At 41.0% G+C, this 21,864-nt stretch overlaps 1 protein-coding gene across 3 annotated transcripts in view; it reads right to left on the bottom strand.

Annotated features, from left to right (window-relative positions):
• WAPL (WAPL cohesin release factor) overlaps positions 1-20,786 on the bottom strand; it is an 88,649-nt gene extending 67,863 nt beyond the window's left edge. For all 3 annotated transcript variants that reach the window (XM_039233698.1, XM_039233699.1, XM_039233700.1), the window contains exons 1-2: positions 20,338-20,786; positions 17,063-17,583 (exon numbers count right to left, since the gene is read on the bottom strand). In XM_039233698.1, the coding sequence (XP_039089629.1) occupies positions 17,063-17,561 (499 nt within the window). In that variant the 5' untranslated portion in view covers positions 17,562-17,583; positions 20,338-20,786. The remainder of the gene's footprint in view (positions 1-17,062; positions 17,584-20,337) is intronic.
• Between the last annotated feature and the right edge of the window lie 1,078 nt (positions 20,787-21,864).

Raw genomic sequence — 21,864 nt, 5'->3', positions numbered from 1 at the left:
CTCAGTTGGTTAAGTGTCCGACTCTTGATTTCAGCTCAGGTCATGATTCATGACCTTGGGGGGCACCAGGGTGGCTCAGTCGGTTAAGCGTCCGACTTTGGCTCAGGTTATGATCTCACCATTCATGGGCTCAAGCCCCGTGTCGGGCTCTCTGCTGACAGCTAGCTCAGAGCCTGGAGCCTGCTTCGGATTCTGTGTCTCCCTCTCTCTCTCTGACCCTCCCCTGCTCACGCTGTCTCTCTCTCTCTCTCTCTCTCTCCCCCTCTGTCTCAGAAATAAATACAAACATTTAAAAAACATGACCTTGGTTCATTCATTAGTTCAAGCCCCACATTGGCTCTGCACTGACAATGCAGAGCCTGCTTGGGATTACCTCTCTTCCCCCCCTCTCTGCCTTTACCCCCCTCACGTGCCCTCTCTCAAAATAAATTTAATAAAATTTTTTAATGAAAAAAATAATAAATTTGTACACATCAGGAAGTCCAACATCCCAGCAAAAAAAGCACTAGAGACAAAGAAACATTTTATACAAAAAGAAACAGAAACAAATAACTTATGAAAGAATACTTTATTTCATCTCTGATTCTACCTTGCCTGCACTCTCCTAAAAATAAATAAATATTTAAAAATAAATAAAAGTACAAAAAAAAAAATCAAAGTACAGGGGTGCCTGGCTGGCTCAGTCAGTGGAGCATGCAGCTCTTAATCTCAGGGTTGTTGAGTTCAAGCCCCACATTGGATGTATGTATTACTTAAAAATAAAATCTTTTAAAAATTACCAATTTTTAAAAATCAAAAACTAAAAAGGTACACAGTGTTATATGTTCATTATAACTCAATAAAGCTGAGGGGGGAAAAAAAAACAAAATAAAACCAGTCTGAACTATACTTATACTTACTTAGCCCTCAGTATGTGCCTGGTACTTTCCACATACTTTCCACACCTTAATTCATTTGATTTCATAGCAACCTTTTGAGGTAGGTACTATTAAAAGTTCATAAGCCCTTATCGCAATTTCAACACCCAAAAAGCTCTGAAAACTAAATTTTTTCATAACACATTCTGAAACAAAACCTGACCTCACCTAAGTGAGGCTATTTACAGTATTTGTCCTACTTAGGAATGTATTTTCTTTTTCTGAACAAACACTGATTAGAATGCTGCCTCAGACTCTGATGGGGTATTAATGTACCCCACACTTTCTATATTCCAAATTAGTCCCGAATTCCAAGACAAATCTGGCCCCAAAGGTTTCAGATAAGGAAACGTGAACCTGCATCTCATTCTGCAGATGAAGGGTAATAGACATAAGTTACTGTCTGACAGTCACACAGTTATTAAGTGGTATTTGAAAAATAAATCAACTTAAAAGGAAAACAAAAGTACTGGAAGCAACCCAAAAGTCTCACATCAACAAGAAACCTTTTAAGGAATTTATACCACATACAGAAATGGACATAACCATGCAGCAGTATTTTAAATAAAAAAGGGGGCCTGGGTGGCTCAGTTCATTAAGCATCCGACTCAGTTTCCACTCAGGTCACGGTCTCGTAGTTTGCCTGTTCAAGCCCTGCGTCGAGCTCTGCACTAACAGTATGGAGCCTGCTTGAGATTCTCTCTTTCTCCTTCTTTGTCTAGCCCCTGTATGGGCGTGTATTCTTTCTCTAATAAATAATCTTAGAATTATCCCCAAAACATATTAAGAGAAAGAGCAAGGGACAAAATGACATGTTAACATTTGTGGATTTAAATACACACACCTATAACTACTTTTATTGATTCTATGTGCACAGTATATGTCAGAAAGGCTGAAACAAAAAATAAATGGTCACTCCAGGGAGAACTGGGATGATTGAGGAAAACGGCTGGGAATCTTTCAACCATTACCATGCACAAATAAAATTTTTTTAATTTGAAATTTTTAAAAAGATGTATGTATTCTAAAATGAAAAAAAATTAAACCCCCTGAATAGACAGCATTCTTTCAGCTAGGCAAAGGACAAACTTTGACAGGAGGACTGGGGGCGGGGTGGAGCAGAACCACCGCACATCTACTTAGAAATTTGGCAACATCAACTGAAAATTTAAATGCATACACCCTGGGGTGCCTGGGGGGCTCAGTCAGTTGAATGTCTGACTTCAGCACAATTCATGCCTCACATCAGGCTTTGCGCTGACAGTGCAGAGCCTGCTTCAGATTCTGTCTCCCTCTCTCTCTGACCCTCACCACTCTCTCAAAAATAAACATTAAAAAAATTTTTTTTTAATGTATACAACATCTTCTACCACTATACTGAGACATTATGCTCAATAACACGAGTAGGGAGATCTTCAAAATAGCAATTATTTATAAAGAGCAAAGAACCAGAAATAGTCAAAATATTCCTTACAGACTAATTTTAAAGTATGGTACACTCATAACGGAAAACATGGAACTGCTACAAAAGAACAAGTAGATTTATAAATAAGTGTATGTCTGAGAGATTTACACATATATGTTTTTTGTAAGATACAATACACTATACATACATATATATACACACACACTCTATACACGCTGTGTATATATATGTATAATACGTATACATGTATTTATATACATGAGTCATGCTCCCATTTATGTGTGCCTGCATGTTTAAGAACACACTGATTTATATGCTATGCATATTGAAGATTATGAAAAGCTATATAAGAAACTGTCAACAGCATTTGCATCTATGGAAGGGAATGGTTTTTTTCCCACTGTCAGTCAACAGGAATATGTGGCTATTTATCAGAGGCATCTAAAAAGCCAAAGCAAAACCAGTGGATCCATTTTACTCAAAGATTTGAATGGTAAAAGCTACTTTAAAAAAAAAAAAAAAAGGCACTTTAACTGGTAATTTAAAACATCCTTATATTCTGGCAAGGGAAACAAAAGCAAAAATGAACTATCGGGACCTCATCAAAATAAAACACTTCTGCACAGCAAAGGAAACAATCAGCAAAACCAAAAGGCAACCAACAGAATGGGAGAAGGTATTTGCAAATGACATATCAAATAAAGGGCTAGTATCCAAAATCTATAAAGAACTCATCAAACTCAACATCCAAAAGACTAATAATTCTGTGAAGAAATGGGCAAAAGACATGAATAAACACTTCTCCAAAGAAGACATGGCTAACACACACATGAAAAAATGCTCAACATCACTCATCATCAGGGAAATACAATTTAAAACCACAATGAGATACCACCTCACACCAGTCAGAATGGCTAAAATAAACAACTCAAGCAACAATAGATGCTGGCAAGGATACAGTGAAAGATCTCTTTTGCACTGCTGATGGGAATGCAAACTGGTGCATCCACTCTGGAAAACAGTATAGATTCCTCAAGAAATTAAAAATATAACTACCCTATGACCCAACAACTGCATTACTAGGTATTTATCCAAGGAATGCAGGTGTGCCGTTTTGAAGGGGCACATGCACCCCAATGTTTATAGCAACGCTATTGACAATAGCCAAAGTATGGAAAGAGCCCAAATGTCCATCGACGGATAAATGCACCTGGGTGTCCGGGTAGCTCAGTTGGTTAAGCATCCAACTTCAGCTCAGGTCATGATCTTGATACTCATGGGTTCAAGCCCCATATCCGGCTCTCTGCTGACAGTGCAAATCTTCTTCAGATCCTCTGTCCCCCTCTGCCAGTTTCCCACCCTTCCTGCTTGCATGCACACGCACGCGCACACACACTCTCTCTCTCTCTCAAAAATTAAAATTAAAAAAAAAAAAAAAAAGGAAAATTCATTACTACATCCTCAATTCCACACGTACTCTGCTCCAAAAACTGATGTGCCAACCCACCTGGGATTTAATCATTCTCCCACATTATAAATAATGGCATATTGCTCACCCATTCCTAATCTTACTGTGATATATTGCTACTATTCTGGCATAACCTATAAAAAATAATATGATAGATTACTGGCTTCTGTGCTTACTATGTGAGTAACTCTAATGTATGGGTAACATCCTTTGCATGTCAGGCAGTTTCCAATTACTGCTTTCAAACAGAAACTGTGCTAACAACGCTTCCCCTTACTTTTGTCACTATGGTTTCTCAATATTTACATGTATTAAGAACAAGAAAAGATTGATACCAAAGCTTTGTATTATCCTAGCAATGACATTCATACACATGAACTAACTGGAAAAAGCCCTACCCATCATTAAGATGTGTTTCCAAGTCCAAAATTCCAATCAATTTTGCCTTTAAAGTGTATGGCATTCATAGCTGACCAACCATGTACTAATAATTGTGCTCGTAATAATCTAGAAGAATTCTTAAATTCTTAGAGCATTATAACCACAAAAAATTCTTAGAAGTTTAAATTTAAATATATATACACATTCCTGTACAAAGAATAATGAAAAGGATAAATTATTAAAAGACTAAACAAATACGTGCAATAGGATAAAATTCTGAAGGGGAAGTGGAATAGAAATACAAGCATCCAACTCTTGATTTCAGCTCAGGTCATGATATCAGGGTTCATGGGGTCGAGCCCCATGTCAGGCTCTATGCTGATTTTCTCTCTCTCTGCTCCCCTCACCAGCCCCTGCCACATGGAGGCTTTCTTAAAATAAAGTTAAAGAAAAAAAATAAAGAAAATAAAAATACAATTTCAAAAAGATAAAGAGGCACTGTAAATCTTCTGGTTGTGAAAGAATTTGTTATTTATTTTCTTTAATATCTGAAAGCGAACAGCAAATAATTACAGCATTTCTAAGTACGAAGGTGATTATGACAAAAGACAGGAGAGCAGTCATTCTGGGGGTGAAGGAAGGGACAGATAGAAGAGTCTAGAGTGGTTGCCAAAATTCTATTTCTTAATGTGGGTGGTGGTTATAAGGGTGTTGCTCTTATAAATAATTCATTAAACTGAACATATACATCTATACATTATATTGTAGGGTTTTCTGTATCTGCGTTTTTATAATAAAAAGGTGAAAAAATCATGGGTATTAAATTGAATGTTTTATCTTAAAACATCAATATTCATAGGAAATTATATGTTTTTACAGGAAATTATATCTTTTGCAAGCATTTAAGTTTAAGATCACTATTTTCATAATCAACAGTCCCACACCTAGGTACTTACCCAAGAGAAACGAGGACATACGTCTAACAAAAATCTAAATGTGAATGTTTATGGCAGCTTCATTCATAATTGCTCAAAACTGAAAACAATCCAATGTCTGTCAACTAAATGAAATACTACTCAGCAATTAAAAAGGAATGAACTACTGTTACATGGACTACTACTAAAAGCATTATGCTGAATGAAAGAAACCAGACTGATTAGGCTACATTCTGCAGAAGATAAACGATAAAGACTACAGGGACAGAAAACAGATCAGTGGATGCCAGAGGCTAAACGTGAGACAAGGGAATGACCAAAAAGGATCATGAAGGAACTTTTGAGATAATAGAAATATATATCTTGATAATAAGTACATACTTACATACATTTTCAAAGAATTTTATGGTTTGTTTGTTTTTAAAATACTACACTAGGCATATTCCACTTGTCCTTCCAGACCCACTCTCCATTCTGATCTCAGCCCCAGAAGGCTGACCTGAATCAAAGTTTCCTTACTTCTTCCACTGGGTTTTACCCATAAGGACCCCCAGCAGGACAAATGGAGGAAATTTAGGTTTATGTATGTTACTCCCTCCAGCACTTTCCTTATGAGGCTCCTCAACAAAAGGATACTGCTTCTCTGAAGGTGGATTCCTCTATATGGCTCAGATAATCCCCTGTCCCTGTGAAAATGGGTGATAATAGCTTCCCTGCAGCCAAACCATGGCATCATCCCTTGTGATTCCCTTAATATTTTCCCCACCTCTGTAAACAGCCCCTTTATAAATATACTTTCTTGGGGCGCCTGGTTGGCTCAGAAGGTTGGGTGGCCGACTTTGGCTCAGGTCATGACCTCACACTTCATGGGTTCGAGCCCTGTGTCAGGCTCTTTGTTGACAGCTAGCTCAGAGCCTGGAGCGTGTTTCGGATTCTGTGTCTCCCTCTCTCTCTGACCTTCCCCTTCTCACGCTGTGTGTGTGTGTGTCTCTCTCTCAGAAATAAAAAAAAACAATCGGGGCGCCTGGGTGGCTTAGTCGGTTAAGCGTCCGACTTTCGCTTAGGTCATGATCTCGCGGTTCGTGGGTTCGAGCCCCGCGTCAGGCTCTGTGCTGACTGCCAGCTCAGAGCCTGGAGCCTGTTTCGGAGTCTGTGACTCCCTCTCTCTCTGACCCTCCCCTGCTCACACTCTCTCTCTCTCTTCTCTCTCTCTCCTAGAAATAAATAAAAGTATAAAAAAAAAAAGAAATAAAAAAACAAAAAACGTTAAACAAACAAACAAACATACTTTCTTGGTATTAGCCTCACTGGGGCATGCCACCTGTTTCCAGCTGGGATCTTGACTGATAAATCAAAACTCAAACTTAAAAAATATACAGGGGATATATGAAGCGGGGACAGTTTTCAAACACTTTTCAGATGATGAGTGAATAAACAAAGGTGTGAACACTGCTATTGGAAAATTTGGTTCTAAAACCACCATGCTTCTCATCTGTCTCTCTGGGTCATGATCCAAAATGTAAACACATCTTGTCATCTACCTTCTTCCAAACTCTTTAATACTCAAAATGTATCTGTACTTCTCAAAATCCAACAACCAACTGCCATCACCACCCAAACCCTTAAGTCTAAACCACACAGGCCTCAGTGATCAGCACACTCACATATACCTGGGGTTTCATTCCCTCTACGACTCCTGGGCCCTAGATGAACCATGACTACACATGCCTCTCACGCTGCAGCCCCTTGCAGTATGAGAGTAGGATGTTCTGGGGTCACTGGTTTGCTGACTCTCCAGAGCCTGTTTATAAAACTATTCCTACTCCACCTTCTTATAAAAGCCCGTTCTTTTGAGGCTTCTGTCACCTAGCTAGTTATCCTCTAATCTTCCCCAAACCCATCATTTAACTACCTTATTCTTCATTTAAGGGCTTTACACAGGATTTATAACATATCCCTCATGCCAGTCTTGCTACCTTCCTAAATTCCACCAAATCCCAATCCCCTGACCTCACAGTTCTTTAACCTTCTCCCAAAGAGAAATCTTCTACATTCCAGTTAAACCACCAGTTCTCAGTTTCATCCAGAAACTTGTCATGTACTAGAAGGCTTCACATCTTAAATATTAAAATCAGATAACCCACTTAATATCCAAAATCTATAAGGAACTTACCAAACTCCACACCCGAAAAATAAACAACCCAGTGAAGAAATGGGCAGAAGATATGAATAGACACTTCCCCGAAGAGGACATCCAGATGGCCAACAGACACATGAAATGATGCTCAGCATCCCTCCTCATCAGGGAAATACAAATCAAAACCACACTGATACCACCTCATGCCAGTCAGAGTGGCTAAAATGAGCAAATCAGAGAACTCTAGACGCTGGCAAGGATGTGGAGAAAACGGCACCCTCCTACACTGTAGGTGGGAATGTAAACTGGTGCAGCCCCTCTGGAAAACAGTGTGGAGGTTCCTCAAAAAATTAACAAAAGAACTCCCCTATGACCCAGCAATAGCACTGCTAGGAATTTACCCAAGGGATACAGGAGTGCTGATGCATAGGGGCACATGTACCCCAATGTTCATAGCAGACTCTCAACAATAGCCAAAACATGGAAAGAGCCTAAGTGTCCATCAATGGACGAATGGATCAAGAAGATGTGATTTATCTATATGATGGAATACTATATGGCAATGAGAAAGAATGAAATCTGGCCATGTGTGGCAACATGGATGGGAACTGAGGGTGTTATGCTGAGCGAAATAAGTCAGTCAAAGAAGGACAAATACCATACGTTTGCACGTATAGGACGACTAGGAGGAACTTAATGGAGGACCCCGGGGAAGAAGAAGGGGGTAAATAGTGGGGGAGGGAGAAAGAGGCAAACCATGAGAGACTCTTGAATGCTGAGGACTGATGGGGGGGGGGGAGATAGGCATGGAGGATGGCACTTGTAGGGATGAGCACTGGGTGTTATATGGAAACCAACTTGACAATAAACTATTTGTAACAAAAACAAAACAAAAAAATCAGATAATCCACTTCTCAGTCACAACCTATCAACTATTCAACCTGTTCCAATAACCCGATTCCAGACTTTTATTTAATAAGACTCTCCGTATACTGACCTCTCTTCTCTTTCTATCCACCAGCCTTGTCCAGTTCCTAAACATTTTAAATTTCACAGTCCATCATTTCCAGACAAAACCCTAAATTCTTCCTTCTCTACCTGTTCACACATCTTGTCAGAGGATAATTCTAATTTTCCTGTCCAAGAGTCTGCATTCTGTGTAGGTTCTGGCTAACAGGGCCCCACTAAAACGGGGGGCGAGGGCACATTCACACAATGAGTTAAGTGACCCTAAGTTTTTAATGATACAAACTTCACTAAGTCTTCATTAGCGTCCAGAAATTTTCTCTATACAGCTCCTTCTTCCATTTTCTGCAACACCTGTTTGAACCTTTTATCCCTCCACTCTAGCCCCTGCATTTCCTTGCTCTTATCTCTTTCAGGGATAACCTCTTCTGTCATTTCGTGGGGGAAAATAATGTCTTCATCCATAAACCATAAGCCACCCTATCTTCCATCCTCTCTCACCACGCTCATATTCTCACCCATCTTTCCTCCTATCCAGGAAACGTGGCATCCCTTCTTCCCAGACTAATCTTCTCCCCTTATGCTTTGAATCCTATGCTCTTAAGGCTCTACCATGCAATCAAATCTTCCAGAACCCCTCATCACCTCATAACTTTTCAGAACCTCTCTTCCCCCTTAAAACTTCTTTAACAAAAGTTGTGTACACTTGCTACTCCCATATCCTCACTGTGTACTCACTACTTGACTATTCCAACCAAAGCTGCACACTCCAATGCCAGCTCTGCAGTCCTCATTCTTGTTGATTTTGCAAGCAACCTTCCAATTCAGTTGATCCTTCATGGACATCTTTCTACTGGCTTCTATAAAATAGCACTGGATCAATTTTCCTACTGGTGCTCTAGCTGCACCTATTCAATTTCCTAGTTTTTTTTCTTCTTCTCTCCATCAATTAAGGATTACAAGTTCTTCATAGTTCAGTGCTTTTTCCTCTTACACTGTCCTTAATAACTTCATCCAATCCTATAATTTCAAATAACATTTACATGCTGAATCTCAAATTTATCATCTCCAAGTCTTATCTAAGTTCATACCAGCATACCCTATGCCTCACAAACGTCTCAAATCCAAACCTATACTGATGAACTTGCCCTCAAAATGTCCTCTTACCTCAATGATAGCACCATTTGTTCACATGCTCACATTAGATAACAGAGAAATTCTTTTTTTTTTTTTTTCAATTTTTTTTAATGTTTTATTTATTTCTAGGAGAGAGAGAGAGACAGCGTGAGCAGGGGAGGGTCAGAGAGAGAGGGAGTCACAGACTGAAACAGGCTCCAGGCTCTGAGCTGGCAGTCAGCACAGAGCCCGATGCGGGGCTCGAACCCACGAACCGCGAGATCATGACCTAAGCGAAAGTCGGACGCTTAACCGACTAAGCCACCCAGGCGCCCCGATAACAGAGAAATTCTTAATGTCTCCTTCTTCCTCACTGTCCATGCCACTAAGCTCTGCCACTTTTATGCTTGCTCAGTGCAGCAGTGGGTGCCAACTTAAAGGTCAGCTTTGGGGGACCTGGGTGGTTCAGGTGGTTAAGCATCTGACTCTTGATCTTGGCTCAGGCCAGATCATGATCTCGCAGTTAATAAGATTGAGCCCCATGTCAGGCTCTGTGCTAACAGCACAGAGCTGGCTTGGAATTCCCTTTGCCTCTCTCTGCTCCTCGCCCACTCTCACTCTCAAGAAAACAAGTAAACTTGAAGAAAAAAAAAAGAAAAAGAGTTGAAATACTGTTATAAAATTTTTAAAAAGTCAGCTTTGCCCCTACCCCTCACTCAGACCATACACTCTCTAAGGACCCCACATTTTTCTTTTCTTTTTTTTAAAGTTTATTTATCTCTCTCCAATTTGGGGCTTGAACTCACAGCCCTGATATCAAGAGTTCCATGCTCTTCCGACTGAGGCAGGCAGGCACCCCAAACCCTATATTTTTCTGTAATATTCAGCACACTTTTTCCTCTCTATTCAATCTCTGTCTTGCCCACTAGAATGTGAATAAGGCAAAATCTTGTTCATTGACATACATGAGCACTCAGCATACAGAGAACACTAAAATAATAGCTGAATGGCTGGAAGGAAAGCATCCCCCTGACTTTCCTATGAACAAACTCATCCTCCTCTACCATCAGGGCTCTGGAAAAGTTGAGGACTGTTTCCTGGAGTCAAAGATTGGGAGAGAAAAAAAAAATGTATGAATCACCTGGCTCTAAATTCTAAAAATATGGAATGCATATGGAAAATCTCTGAAAAGCATCAAATGTTGTACAAATGTGTTGTCACTGTTTTAAAAGCAGTTATTATTACCAGCAGAAATCAATAACTTCATTCCTAGTGGGCATGAAGTATGCTTACAGTTTCTACATACTACCTCCCGTGGCTGGTATTCAAACTGGATCCAAGAAGAAACTTGTCAGTGGTCACCTACACTTCTGTTATTACTCAGACCTTGAAATAAGGTCCTTTTACTAAGAAAATATTTTATAAGAAATTAAAGTTCTAGGGCACATGGCTGGCTCAGTCGGAAAAGCATGTGTCTCAATCTCAGGGTTGTGAGTTCAAGCCCTATGTTGCATGTAGAGATTACTAAATAAATAAATAAACTTTAAAAGAAATTAAAATTCTACTTTAAAACAAACTTTAAAATTACAGTGTCTTGCAGAATTTGCATATTAAATTTCCATTTGTCTGTATCACAAAAAATGAAAAACGTAGAAAATACTTATTACTTGTAAAAAGGTCAATTTTACTTGCTAAATATTATAATTATTTAGGCCCCGTTTTTTTTTTAAGTTTGTTTATTTATTTAGAGAGAGAGTGAAAGCAGGGGAGGGACAGAGAGAGAGAGAAGAGAGACTCTCCAGCAGGATCTGAGCTGTCAGTGTAGAGCCCCACACAGTGCTCGATCTCATGAACCATGCTATCATGACCTGGGCCAAAATCAAGAGTTGGACACTTAATGGACTGAGCCACCCACGCACCCCAGGCCACAATTTTTATTAAAAATAGAATTATTCAGGGGCACATGGTGGTTCAGTTGGTTGAGCGATGGTCTCTTGATTTGACTGACTTGATTTTGGCTCCGGTCAGAGACTGCCTGGGATTCTCTCTTCCCCTCCCCTGCTTGCTTGCAAGCATGTTCTCCTCTCCAAAAAAATATTTAAAAAAAGAAAATTATTTAAATAGACGCAAGAGGGAATCTAGAATGTGTTCCTATCAGTTATTTCCAACATCAAGATAAAACTGTACAGTGACATTGTTATTTTAAATGTAAGGCTCGAAATATGATAAAATTAAGTTCATTTACATCAGAATACAGAAAAAAACACTGAATGTTCCTCAGATCTTCTACTAGTAACCTAAGTTATTCACTGAATTGTGATTTACCCTCTATAAAATGGAAATAAAGCCTGACTTATATAGTTGATTAAGAATTGATATGTAAGAGCTCAACACAAAGTAGGAACTAAATAATCGGTCTCTTACATAATTCCTTTAAAAGAATTTTATGTCTCACTTAAATTAAACATTCTAAGCAACAAATACAAATACATCCAATACCTAAATGAAGGCTAGGAGCTCTTGGTGATACTATGCTTTCAGAATTCTTTACTAATCCTCATGAGAGGCGCCTGGGTGGCTCAGTGGGTTAAGCATCTGACTTTGGCTCAGGTCATGATCTCATAGTTTGTAAGTTTGAACCCCATGTTGGGCTCTGTGCTGACAGCTCAGAGCCCGGAGCCTGCTTCGGTCTCCCTCTCTCTCCGCCTGTCCCCTGCTCATGGGTGCATGCGCAAATGTGCACGCTCTCTCTCAAAAATAAACATTAAAAAAAATTTTTTTATATCCTCATTAATCAGCTGTACTTTATCCAATGAACAGATGAAAATCTCATCTCACAAGTTCCTGGCCTATTTTAAGTTTTCAGGAATGAAACAATTAATTTTCCTTTCTAAAAATCATCTTCAGGGGCGCTTGGGTGACTCAGTTGGTTAAGCATCTGACTTGGGCTCAGGTCATAATCTTGCGGTTTTTGAGTTCAAACCCCACCTCAGGCTCTGAGCTGTCAGCTGAGGGAGACTGCTTTGGATTCTGTGTCTCCCTCTCTCTCTGCCCTTCCCCCGCTCATACTGTCTGTCTGTCTCTCTCTCTCTCTCTCTCTCAAAAATAAACATTGAAAATAATAATCATCATCTTCAGTTCCAAATCAAAAGTTCTTAAATTCCTGACAATAATATCCCTAACACACAAACACTCAGTACAGCTTTAAGCAAATGGAAAAAAATGCATTGGGTACAAAACCAGTCATGCAAATTAAGAGCCTATGCAGTAGTTATCTCAATATTTGGCAAGATGTGTAGACTGAATCCCAGCTGGCTGGCAAGGAAAGTGTGCCAAGTGGAAATGTAAGTCTTTGCATACTTTATTCTAGAGTCCAGATTAAAAACCTGTAGCAGAAAGCACAAAGATGGAAAATGGAAGTAGCCTCATATGAAAAGCAAGAGAAACCTTCTTTTATCCTTAATGCACACAGCCCTGAATACCACACTTTAAAGAACATTCCAAGATCTCTTAAAAGGACAAATCTTTAGGTCCTGCTAACAGTCATTTTTAAGTGGCACAGCTGTTTGAGAACTCAATTTAAAAGCAATTACAACTAAAGTGTTTGCAGATAAAATAAGAAGTCCTGAATCTGCATTAAAATAGTCCAGGGATAGGGCGCCTGGGTGGCTCGGTAGGTTAAGCCTCCAATTTCAGCTCAGGTCAGGATCACATGGTTCATGGGTTCGAGCCGAGCCCTGCGTTTTGGGCTCTGTGCTGACAGCTCAGAGCTCAGAACCTGCTTTGGATTCTGCGTCTCCCTCTCTCTCTGACCCTCCCCTGATCGCGCTGTTTCTCTCTCTCTCAGAAATAAATAAAACATTAAAAAAAAATTTTTTAATAAAATAATCTAAGGATTATAGGATAGAAAGTAGAAAGAGTGGTGTTTAGAGTAGATAAAATAAGATTTGCCATATATTGACAGCTACTGAAACTGATGTTAAGTTTTTTGTTTTTTAAATCAAGAGTTATGACTTTTTTTTTTAATTTTAATCTTTTTTTTGGGGGGGGAGGGGAAGAGAGAGAGGCAGAGTGTGAGCAGGGGAAGAGCAGACAGAGAGGGAGACACAGAATCCAAAGCAGGCTCCAAGCTGTTAGCACAGAGCCTAACGCGGGTCTCAAACTCACAAACTACAAGATCATGACCTGAGCCAAAGTCAAATGCTTAACTGACAGCCACCCAGGCGCCCCAAGAGTTAGGACATTTTAGTAACTCAATCCTTCCTTGCAGTTCTCATTCACAGTTTGTAATCTAGATTCTGGCTCTCGTACTCATTAAATATCTATTTGGAAAATGGCAACCATAACACATATTATCATAACCTTATTCTGAGTTTCCTCTTCAAAGGAGCCACAGTTTTTAAAAGTACTACCTGATATAAAATATTTTACCTATAAAAGAATTTTAGCAGTAGCTAAAAACCACCTATTTCCCTATAGAGAAAGAGACACACTTTAAAACTTGATGCCAGGAGGATACAGTAAATTTGAGCTTGGATAAATCCTTTTCACTGAAATAATAGGAACCTGGGTGGCTTAGTCAGTTAAGCGTCCAACTTCCGTTCAGGTCATGATCTCTCGGTTTGTGGGTTCAAGCCCCACATCGGGCTCTGTGCTGACAGCTAGCTCAGAACCTGAGGCCTGTCTTCAGACTCTGTCTCTCTCTCTCTCTCTCTCTCTCTCTCTCTGACCCTTCCCTGCTCACGCTGTCTCTCTCTTTCTCTCAAAAATAAATAAAACATTGTTTAAAAAATTCTTTTAATGTTACCATTCTCAAAGAATTGTTAACCCAGAAAGACCCTCTTTATCAAAAATTTAAGTTTAGTGGGATGCCCAGGTGGCTCAGTTGGTTAAGCATCCATCTCTTTGGCTCAGGTCATGATCTCACCACTTGTGGGATGGAGCCCCACATCAGGCTCTGTGATCACAGCGTGGAACATGCTTGGGATTGTCTGTCTGTCTCTGTCTCTCCCCTCTCTCTCTAACTCCCCCCAACCAAGTAAACACTAAACACAATTTTTTTCTTTTTTCTTTTTTTTACAAATTTAAGTTTGGGTTTCTAAACTACAACCAGAAGGCTTTCTGAATGAGAGTAAAGGCAGTAACAATATGACAGACATAATGCAATAAGTCTAGACACAGGGAAATGCCCAAATGCTGGGAGGGGAGGGAGAATGAAAAAGCAAGGTCATAATGTGTAAAAACATTTCCAAATCTGTAACTAATTTATAAACATACAAACCTATAAATGGTTTTTAAGACCTTAAAACTACGACTACCATGAGACCTAAAAGCACTCCTTCAAAGTTCCCTTCTCATCCTACCCTACCCTTATCCCTATCTTATCTTTCTAGGGTTGCCGCAGCTGGTGGTCAAGGGAAAGGAGAAAATACGATGTTCATAGTGCTTCGCCATTCTATTTCCACTAAGGATGACTTGTGGAGAAGAAAGGAAGAGGGATAAGATGTTCTTGAACATCTATTTATCTATGTTTTAGTACACGTTTTCTACTCACAAAACCATTACTATGGAGTTTGGATTCCCTACTAAGTGCACAGTATCAGCAGCAGAACTACAATTTAGCTTTATCAGACTGGGAAGCTAATATCTCATCTCCACAGAAAACTATTTCCAGGTCCCACTAAACAACTTCAAATGGCAGTTTGGACATACACAGATGTATATGCAATATAAGCAAATGCTGTCTAAGTAAATTTAATTTCCAAGTTCCTATTGTCCCTCTACCTAAACACTTTGCCTGCCAGTGATGCCCAGTTCTCCAAAACATAGCACTTGGGGAAGCTGTGTCTGCCTTCCTGACCAGTTTCACCACTTCCTGAGCTTCACGTTCCTTCCTTCAGGCTATCTGCCCCACAATGTGGATTAACTATCAAAGGCCAAGGCACAGCAGTAAGAATACTGAATAAGGGAAGTAGAAAAGCACTCCCACAGCCCATCACAGTGGAGGTTATGTAGTATGTGCTCAACATGTAGAAAATCAGTAAATCTCATTCCAATTCTGCCACTAGCCAACCTTGGACAGTCACTTGACCTCTTTGAGCCTCACCTATAAAGTAAGGAGACCGGAGTTAGTTTATTTTGGTCCAACAGCCCTATGATTTATAATACATGCTTAGAAACTGATCTGGGAAAAGTTTTTAAGCTGCTTTCAAAAAAAATCTAATGTTTACAGATTTTTGAAAAAGACAGTAAGTGCAAGCAGGGGAGGGGCAGAAAGAGAGGGACACAACAGAATCTGAAGCAGGCCACAGGATCCAAGCTCTCAGCACAGAGGCCAACACGGGGTTCAAACTCATGAACTGCAAGATCATGACCTGAGCTGAAGTCAGATGCTTAACTGACTGAGCCACCCCAGGTGCCCCTAAGCTGTATTTTTTAGTGAAAGTTAAACCTAACCTTAAGTTTTGAACAATGTTTCAGGAGAAATGTGCCAAAGCATAAGGACAGCCAAATCAGAATTAACCAAGAGGACCAAGGGAATGACAATAACAGCTGGCTCATCATCTCATCCAAGGGTGAGAAAGAGTGAAAAATGTCCAGCATTTTTAGTAAAACTATGCAAGGCAAAGTCTTTTATTACACCGTTTGAGGCACTTATACTAAGCCTCGAGGACAAATTCCTCTTGAGAATTCAGTACTAGGAAAGTTTTGTCTTTACTTCCTTTCAGTGTAAGAGATCTATATAACCTTTCATATCACCAAACTTTGCCAAGAAGTTGAAAACTAAGGTTTGTTTTCAATTACAGTGCCATCCCTGTCCTATTGCCAATAAAGCAAGCACAGTCTTTCCTGCCACCTCCAACCTTAGCTCTTTAGTCTTTAGTTAACTGCACTTTTACCATTTACCATAAGTCTCAAATCCTTTACAAAACGAGTAGAAGTAAAATGGATAAAATACATTGTTTTCCAAATGAACACTAGATGCCAGATTTACAAATTAACACTTTAAAAATACAACCGGCTTTGTGGATTAAAATCTATTAATACAAGTTGCTACTGGCACCAGACTCCACAAATCTCAAATTGCAATGAAGTTCAATTCTTCAATGTTTCCACAATACCTCTTTAATCTTTCTAAACTAGTTTTGAAAGAAAAGTCTAACACTCCTAAACCTAATCCTCACTGTAAATGCTCATCTCGTTTTCATTACCAGTAACCATACAAATCTTCCACAGTAATAGAAATGAGATACGATGTCATCCTAACACAACAAAAAGACAATTTCTTTCTGGAAATGGAGTTGGGGAGGTAGGTTAAACTGTTCCCAAAATGTACCATGAGTAACGGTCTGGAAACATTAACATCCAAGCTGCTTAAGTAAAATTTCAACCCTCAATTGGTTTCTTTAAAGTTCTTAAATGTCTTCTACAAAATTATCTAAAGCCCCCATTAATCACAAATGGAGGAAGAAAACCCAAGAAGCAGGATATTTCAGAATTTAAAGCATTTAATAACTAAATGGCGTACACAAAGCTCTCCTGGCTCAGAATAAAGAAATTCAAGGGGTGCATGGCTGGCTCTGTCAGAAGAACATCCAACTCTTGACCTCAGGGTCACGAGTTCAAGCCCCATGAGTCAAGTTAGGCATAGAGATCACTTAAATAAATAAAACTTTAAAAAAGAAAAAGAGAAAGAAAAAGAAATTCAAAACTTACCTGAAGTCATTAATTTAGCACAGCTACTTTTGCTTGCGTCATCTTCTAAGATTCGGTTTGTGCTCTTTTCTTTCCCAACCAAAGTTTCTTCCAAATGTAAGCATTTATCAGATCCAACACTGTCTTCACCCATCGCATGACTAATTTTGCTATTAGCTTCAAGTACAGAAGTGACATCTTCTAGCTGAGCAGCTTCACTAGATTCTGAATGAGAGGAACCCTTACCCTGGGCTAAATTCTTTGAAGAAACTGGTAGAGACTCATCATCACTATCAAATCCAAAAGGATCTCCAGTATTTTCTTCTTCCACCTTAGGTTTCTTCGGAATTTCTTGGATATCTGGTTTGAAATTGGGCCTCTTCTGCCCTAATTTAGCCATAAATGTTGTCTCTCCCCATTTTGTGCTAAGGGTGGTCCGTTTGTTGGAAAAGACTTCATCAAATTTTGAACTGCCATTTCCTCCTTTCCTACTGTAGGTTTTCCCAAATCTGGATGTCATTTTGACACCTGTTTCATATTCTCTGTGGGGAAAAAATTAAAATATATAATTCAAATACTTAACAAGCATTAACACTGAGTATAAAAATAACCCATAATTCTCCCCATGGGGGCTTTTCAATAGTCAAGAAACAAACTTTAAAAATGGCTGCTGGTTGAATACAGGGAGGACGTGTATAAATAGGGGCTCATTTTTTATTCTCCCTACTTCCGTATCTAATTTTTTATTTATAGTGAGTACATAATCATACAGTACTTACAAAGTAAGCAAGTATAATGACTAACCAACTTATCCACAAAAGCAACTTGAGTGGAATATCAAGTTTTTTTAAGTTTCAAATGAATCTATGTACTCTTCTCATAAATATTACTTTTACCTTAAGAAAATAATCTGAATAAGGTCATTACTCCTATAAAATGTTATGCACGAAATGTTTATTTTTTTTCAGTATCTCAGAATTATCAAATAATTGCAATGAGAACTTCAGAGCATTTATTCATAGGAGGGGGGGAAGTCGGGGAAATGGTACTATTTTCTCATGTATTAAAACCTGCAGCTTTTAACACAAACAAAGATTTTGATTCTTGGTCTAATGCAGTTTAAACTGTGACTTGAAAAATAGTCTCTAGTCGGTCATCAACCTGAGCACAAAAAAAAAAACCATATTCTATCTTCTTTGTTCTTTGTCCCTATAGTGCTATGCTCATTTGCTGAGTTACGTTTTCTGAAGCTGGTGAACTCCAGCATATTACACCATTGTGCTGATTATTAAATGAAGCAACAGAAACCTATAACTTTGTTTTCCTCTTTGCTTTATAAAGGATAAATGGACTCATCTGTCATATCTACATAATAACAAGTACTATAACAAAAAAAGTCAGAATAGTAAGTCAAAAGAATACACTTTTTAAAGAGCAAGTAACAGTACTTTTGAAACATTATCAATTCTTACCCATTTCCTACACTCTGACCTCCTAAAGTTCAAATGTCAATTTATTAAATATACCTAGAAAAAGATAATTGTCTAGATTTTGAAAAAAAAAAAAGCTTCATAATTTGAAATTTAAAATACAACAACTGGAATAATGTTGGACTTCTACTTTTGAATACATTGTGGTCTATGCTTTAAACATATTTTTCCTTTACTAATAAACTCTTACAACTTATGTCGTTATAAAGTTAGTTTTATATACATTCAGTAATGATTTTCCTCTCTCGTGTTTGGTTAGAAACCAATTCTAATTTGACAAAAGAATAATTCTGTCATCATACAGGTCTGCATTAGGAAAAATAGTGTGAAGACCTTTTAAGTGTCACAAAATCTTTCCTGAGAGAGATCTACCTACTGTAGATTGATACTAAAGAAACTTTGTCTCTCCTGTTGAGTCCAGCCTAAACAAAACTAAGTAAGTATATTTGGCAGCTGCAAGAACAAAAGAATAAAGTCATTTTGCTCCTTCAAGAATTTAAAGCCCTCATCTACAGACCTACATTTACATAAACACCAACAAAGCTTGAACATTTTGTATACACTTACACCGTAACCAGCTAAAAATGCTGACTAAATGACACACCAAAAATTTAGACTTGAGCTCCTTTGGGCCTACAGGAGAAAAACTGGTGGTCTTGCAGTAAAATGGTCCAGGAACCAAAAAGCATTCACTGTTGCAAGTTGAAAGTCTGCAGATGAACACTTGATATTAAGGAGTTATTTTAAGCGATAAGAAAATCATGCTTATGTTTTTTAAGTGTCCACGTCTTACACAAACATACAGTAAAATACTGATGAAATAATGTCAGCAATTCGCTAACTTTAAAGAATGTGGAATGGAAAAGTGTGTAGATGAGAAACACTCGGTTAAGAATTAAGAACTGTTGTATCTGGGCGGTAAGTACAGAGGAGTTCATTATGTAATATACCCTACTTTTGATTTCCTTTATCGTTTTCCATGTCTTTTTTGAAAAGTCACTAGACGCACTACTGGGATGGCATTGCCTAAGCCTAGAGTTTCGAGTACGTTCAATTCAAGTACGAGTGCAGACACAGTTGACATACTTTTAAGTATATCTCAAGTACACAAGCTATCTTGCTCAGGCTTCAAACTCCAAAGACTTTCCTAACTAAAAAGGAAAGAATGATTCACAACTAAGTCTTTACAGTCGTTGGGCCCTCGCCTCTGCCCAAAGCCAGGTCGAATTTTCAGGAAAGTGCGGTGGGATCAAAAAGTCCTCACACTCAACGAAGTGTAGCGTCTTTACGACCCCCAGGGTAGGTTAGGGGCTTCCACTAAGGAGTGAAAGCCGGAAAGGGCGAAGCTAACCACCTAGAGATCCTCACCTGGGAGCGGTCGGGGCACCGTGGGGGTAGCGGCAGACGCGGCCCCCTCCTGCTGGAAGCTCACGCAACTTTTCTCCTCCCCACCCCCACCGCCAGGAACGGGATGTAGCTTCCGACGCCCCGGAAGCCTCTGCCACTGAATCCCCAGGGCAGTATAAGGCCTCAGTGGCGGCCAGCGGCGGAGGAAAGACGGCAAAGGATTCAGGGCTGAAACCAACGCACTTGACCGCGCCTGGGGAGGGAGGTAAATCAGTGGCCGCCCGGAAGGAACTCAGAAAAAGGACAAATAAAAGAGGAAAAAGAGAGTTCTCCAGGTCGTTCCCCTGCCCAACTTCCTCAGAGGCTGTGTGGGTGAGACAGCGAGACTTCCAGACCCCTGCCTCCCCCACCCTCCCTGGCTCCCTCCGGGCCTAGGCAGCCGCCCGAGACCTCACTTACCCTCGGCGCCTGGCGGGTGCTTTGGCCTCGGGCCGCCTCCGCCTCTCCAGCTCCCAACGGCCCACGGACGGGCGCGGGAGCCCCGCGCGAGAACAGGGCCGGCTTGTGCGCGAAGAGAGGCAAGGGGCTCCGCCACCTTCAGAACCCGCGACTCCGCTCTGGGTAAATAGGAAACCCGGTGGAGGGAGGGGGGGAGGAGCGGCGGCACCGCAACTTCCCTCCCCGCCTTGAGCGCCGCCGGCCGGGCCCGGGCCTAGGCCTCCCTGGCCGCCGCCGCCAGAACAGGTACCGGAGCCCGCTACGTGCCCCCGCTAGGCCGCCGCCGCCTCCTGCGCCGCCGCTTCCGCCGGTGAATGGTCAGCGCTGGAGTTTGAACAGGGCCCTGAACCATCTCAACGCCATTTGCGCTCCCGGCCCCCACCTCCTTCCTCCAACAGCCGCTCGCTCCGTCACTCCGCTTCCCACAGGCCCCGCGCGGCCGTCCGACCCCGCAGCCAATCGCGCGGCCGCTTACTCAAACCGCCGCGCAGGCGCTGCTCCCCGCATGCTCCGGCGCCCGCCATTGGCCCGGCCGCGGGGCCCGACGGGAGTTGTGGTCCGGGTCCGCGAGGGCGCTATACTCGCAGCTAGGCGCGGGAGCGGGCGGCGGGAGGAGCGGTCGTGGCGGGCTTTGCCTTCCCGGATCGGGAGCCGGTTCCAGCTCCTAGCCCCGTCGGGAGACGCAGGTGCCGCGGGGGACGGCCGGGGGCGCAGTGCAGGCAGCTGTGTCAATCGTTTCCCCTCCAGGGACTCGCCTGTGTCTAGGGACGGTGGGTTGTGCAGCTGCGCCAGGCCTGCTGGCGCCGCGGCCCGGGAGCGGGTAGGAGCGGAGTTCGCGGCTCGGGAGCCGCCCTCTACCAGGCCTGGCCAGTGCCGGCTGGACGCAGGTAACGACTGCGGGAACCGGGAAGCCCGGGGCACTGGGCACCTAACGCCGCGAGTGATTTCGGCCCCGGCTCTTGAATGCTCCCGCGACCCCTCCGCCCATACTTTCGTAGTTACCGGGGTGTCCTGCACGCATTAAGAGAGACCTCGAGAATACTGAATGGTATTATCGTTAACTTTGTTGAGTGTACAACGCTAATATGGTTATGTAAAAAAAAAAAAAAAAGACTAAGGTTTTGACGGGTAAAAGCGTTATGAATCTGGGATTTACTTGAAAATAACAGCTACAAATACCAAGGGAGGGAGAATAAAGCCAGCGGGGTGTTTTTCCATTGTTGCATGATGCGTACACAAGAGCTGATTATTCCAGTCTCTCTAATGTTTCTGAAATTTTCCATAATGAAAAGTTTAGAGAATTGAACCAGTGGTTGCCCCTGGGGAGGACATGGAGGTGGGAGATTGATGAGAGAAAAGAGTTAATTTCACACTGCCCTCTTTTGTGGTCTTTGGGTGGGTTTGGTTTTTTTTTTTCTCCGGGTCAATGTATTACCTGTTAAGAAAGTTGGAGATGGTGGGGAGGAGAAGGGGGTGTCTTTTTTTTTT

The sequence above is a fragment of the Hyaena hyaena genome, unplaced genomic scaffold, assembly GCF_003009895.1.
Source record: "Hyaena hyaena isolate Hyena2069 unplaced genomic scaffold, ASM300989v1 scaffold_78, whole genome shotgun sequence".
Lineage (NCBI taxonomy): Eukaryota > Metazoa > Chordata > Mammalia > Carnivora > Hyaenidae > Hyaena > Hyaena hyaena.
This window is presented reverse-complemented; position numbering and strand designations above follow the sequence as displayed.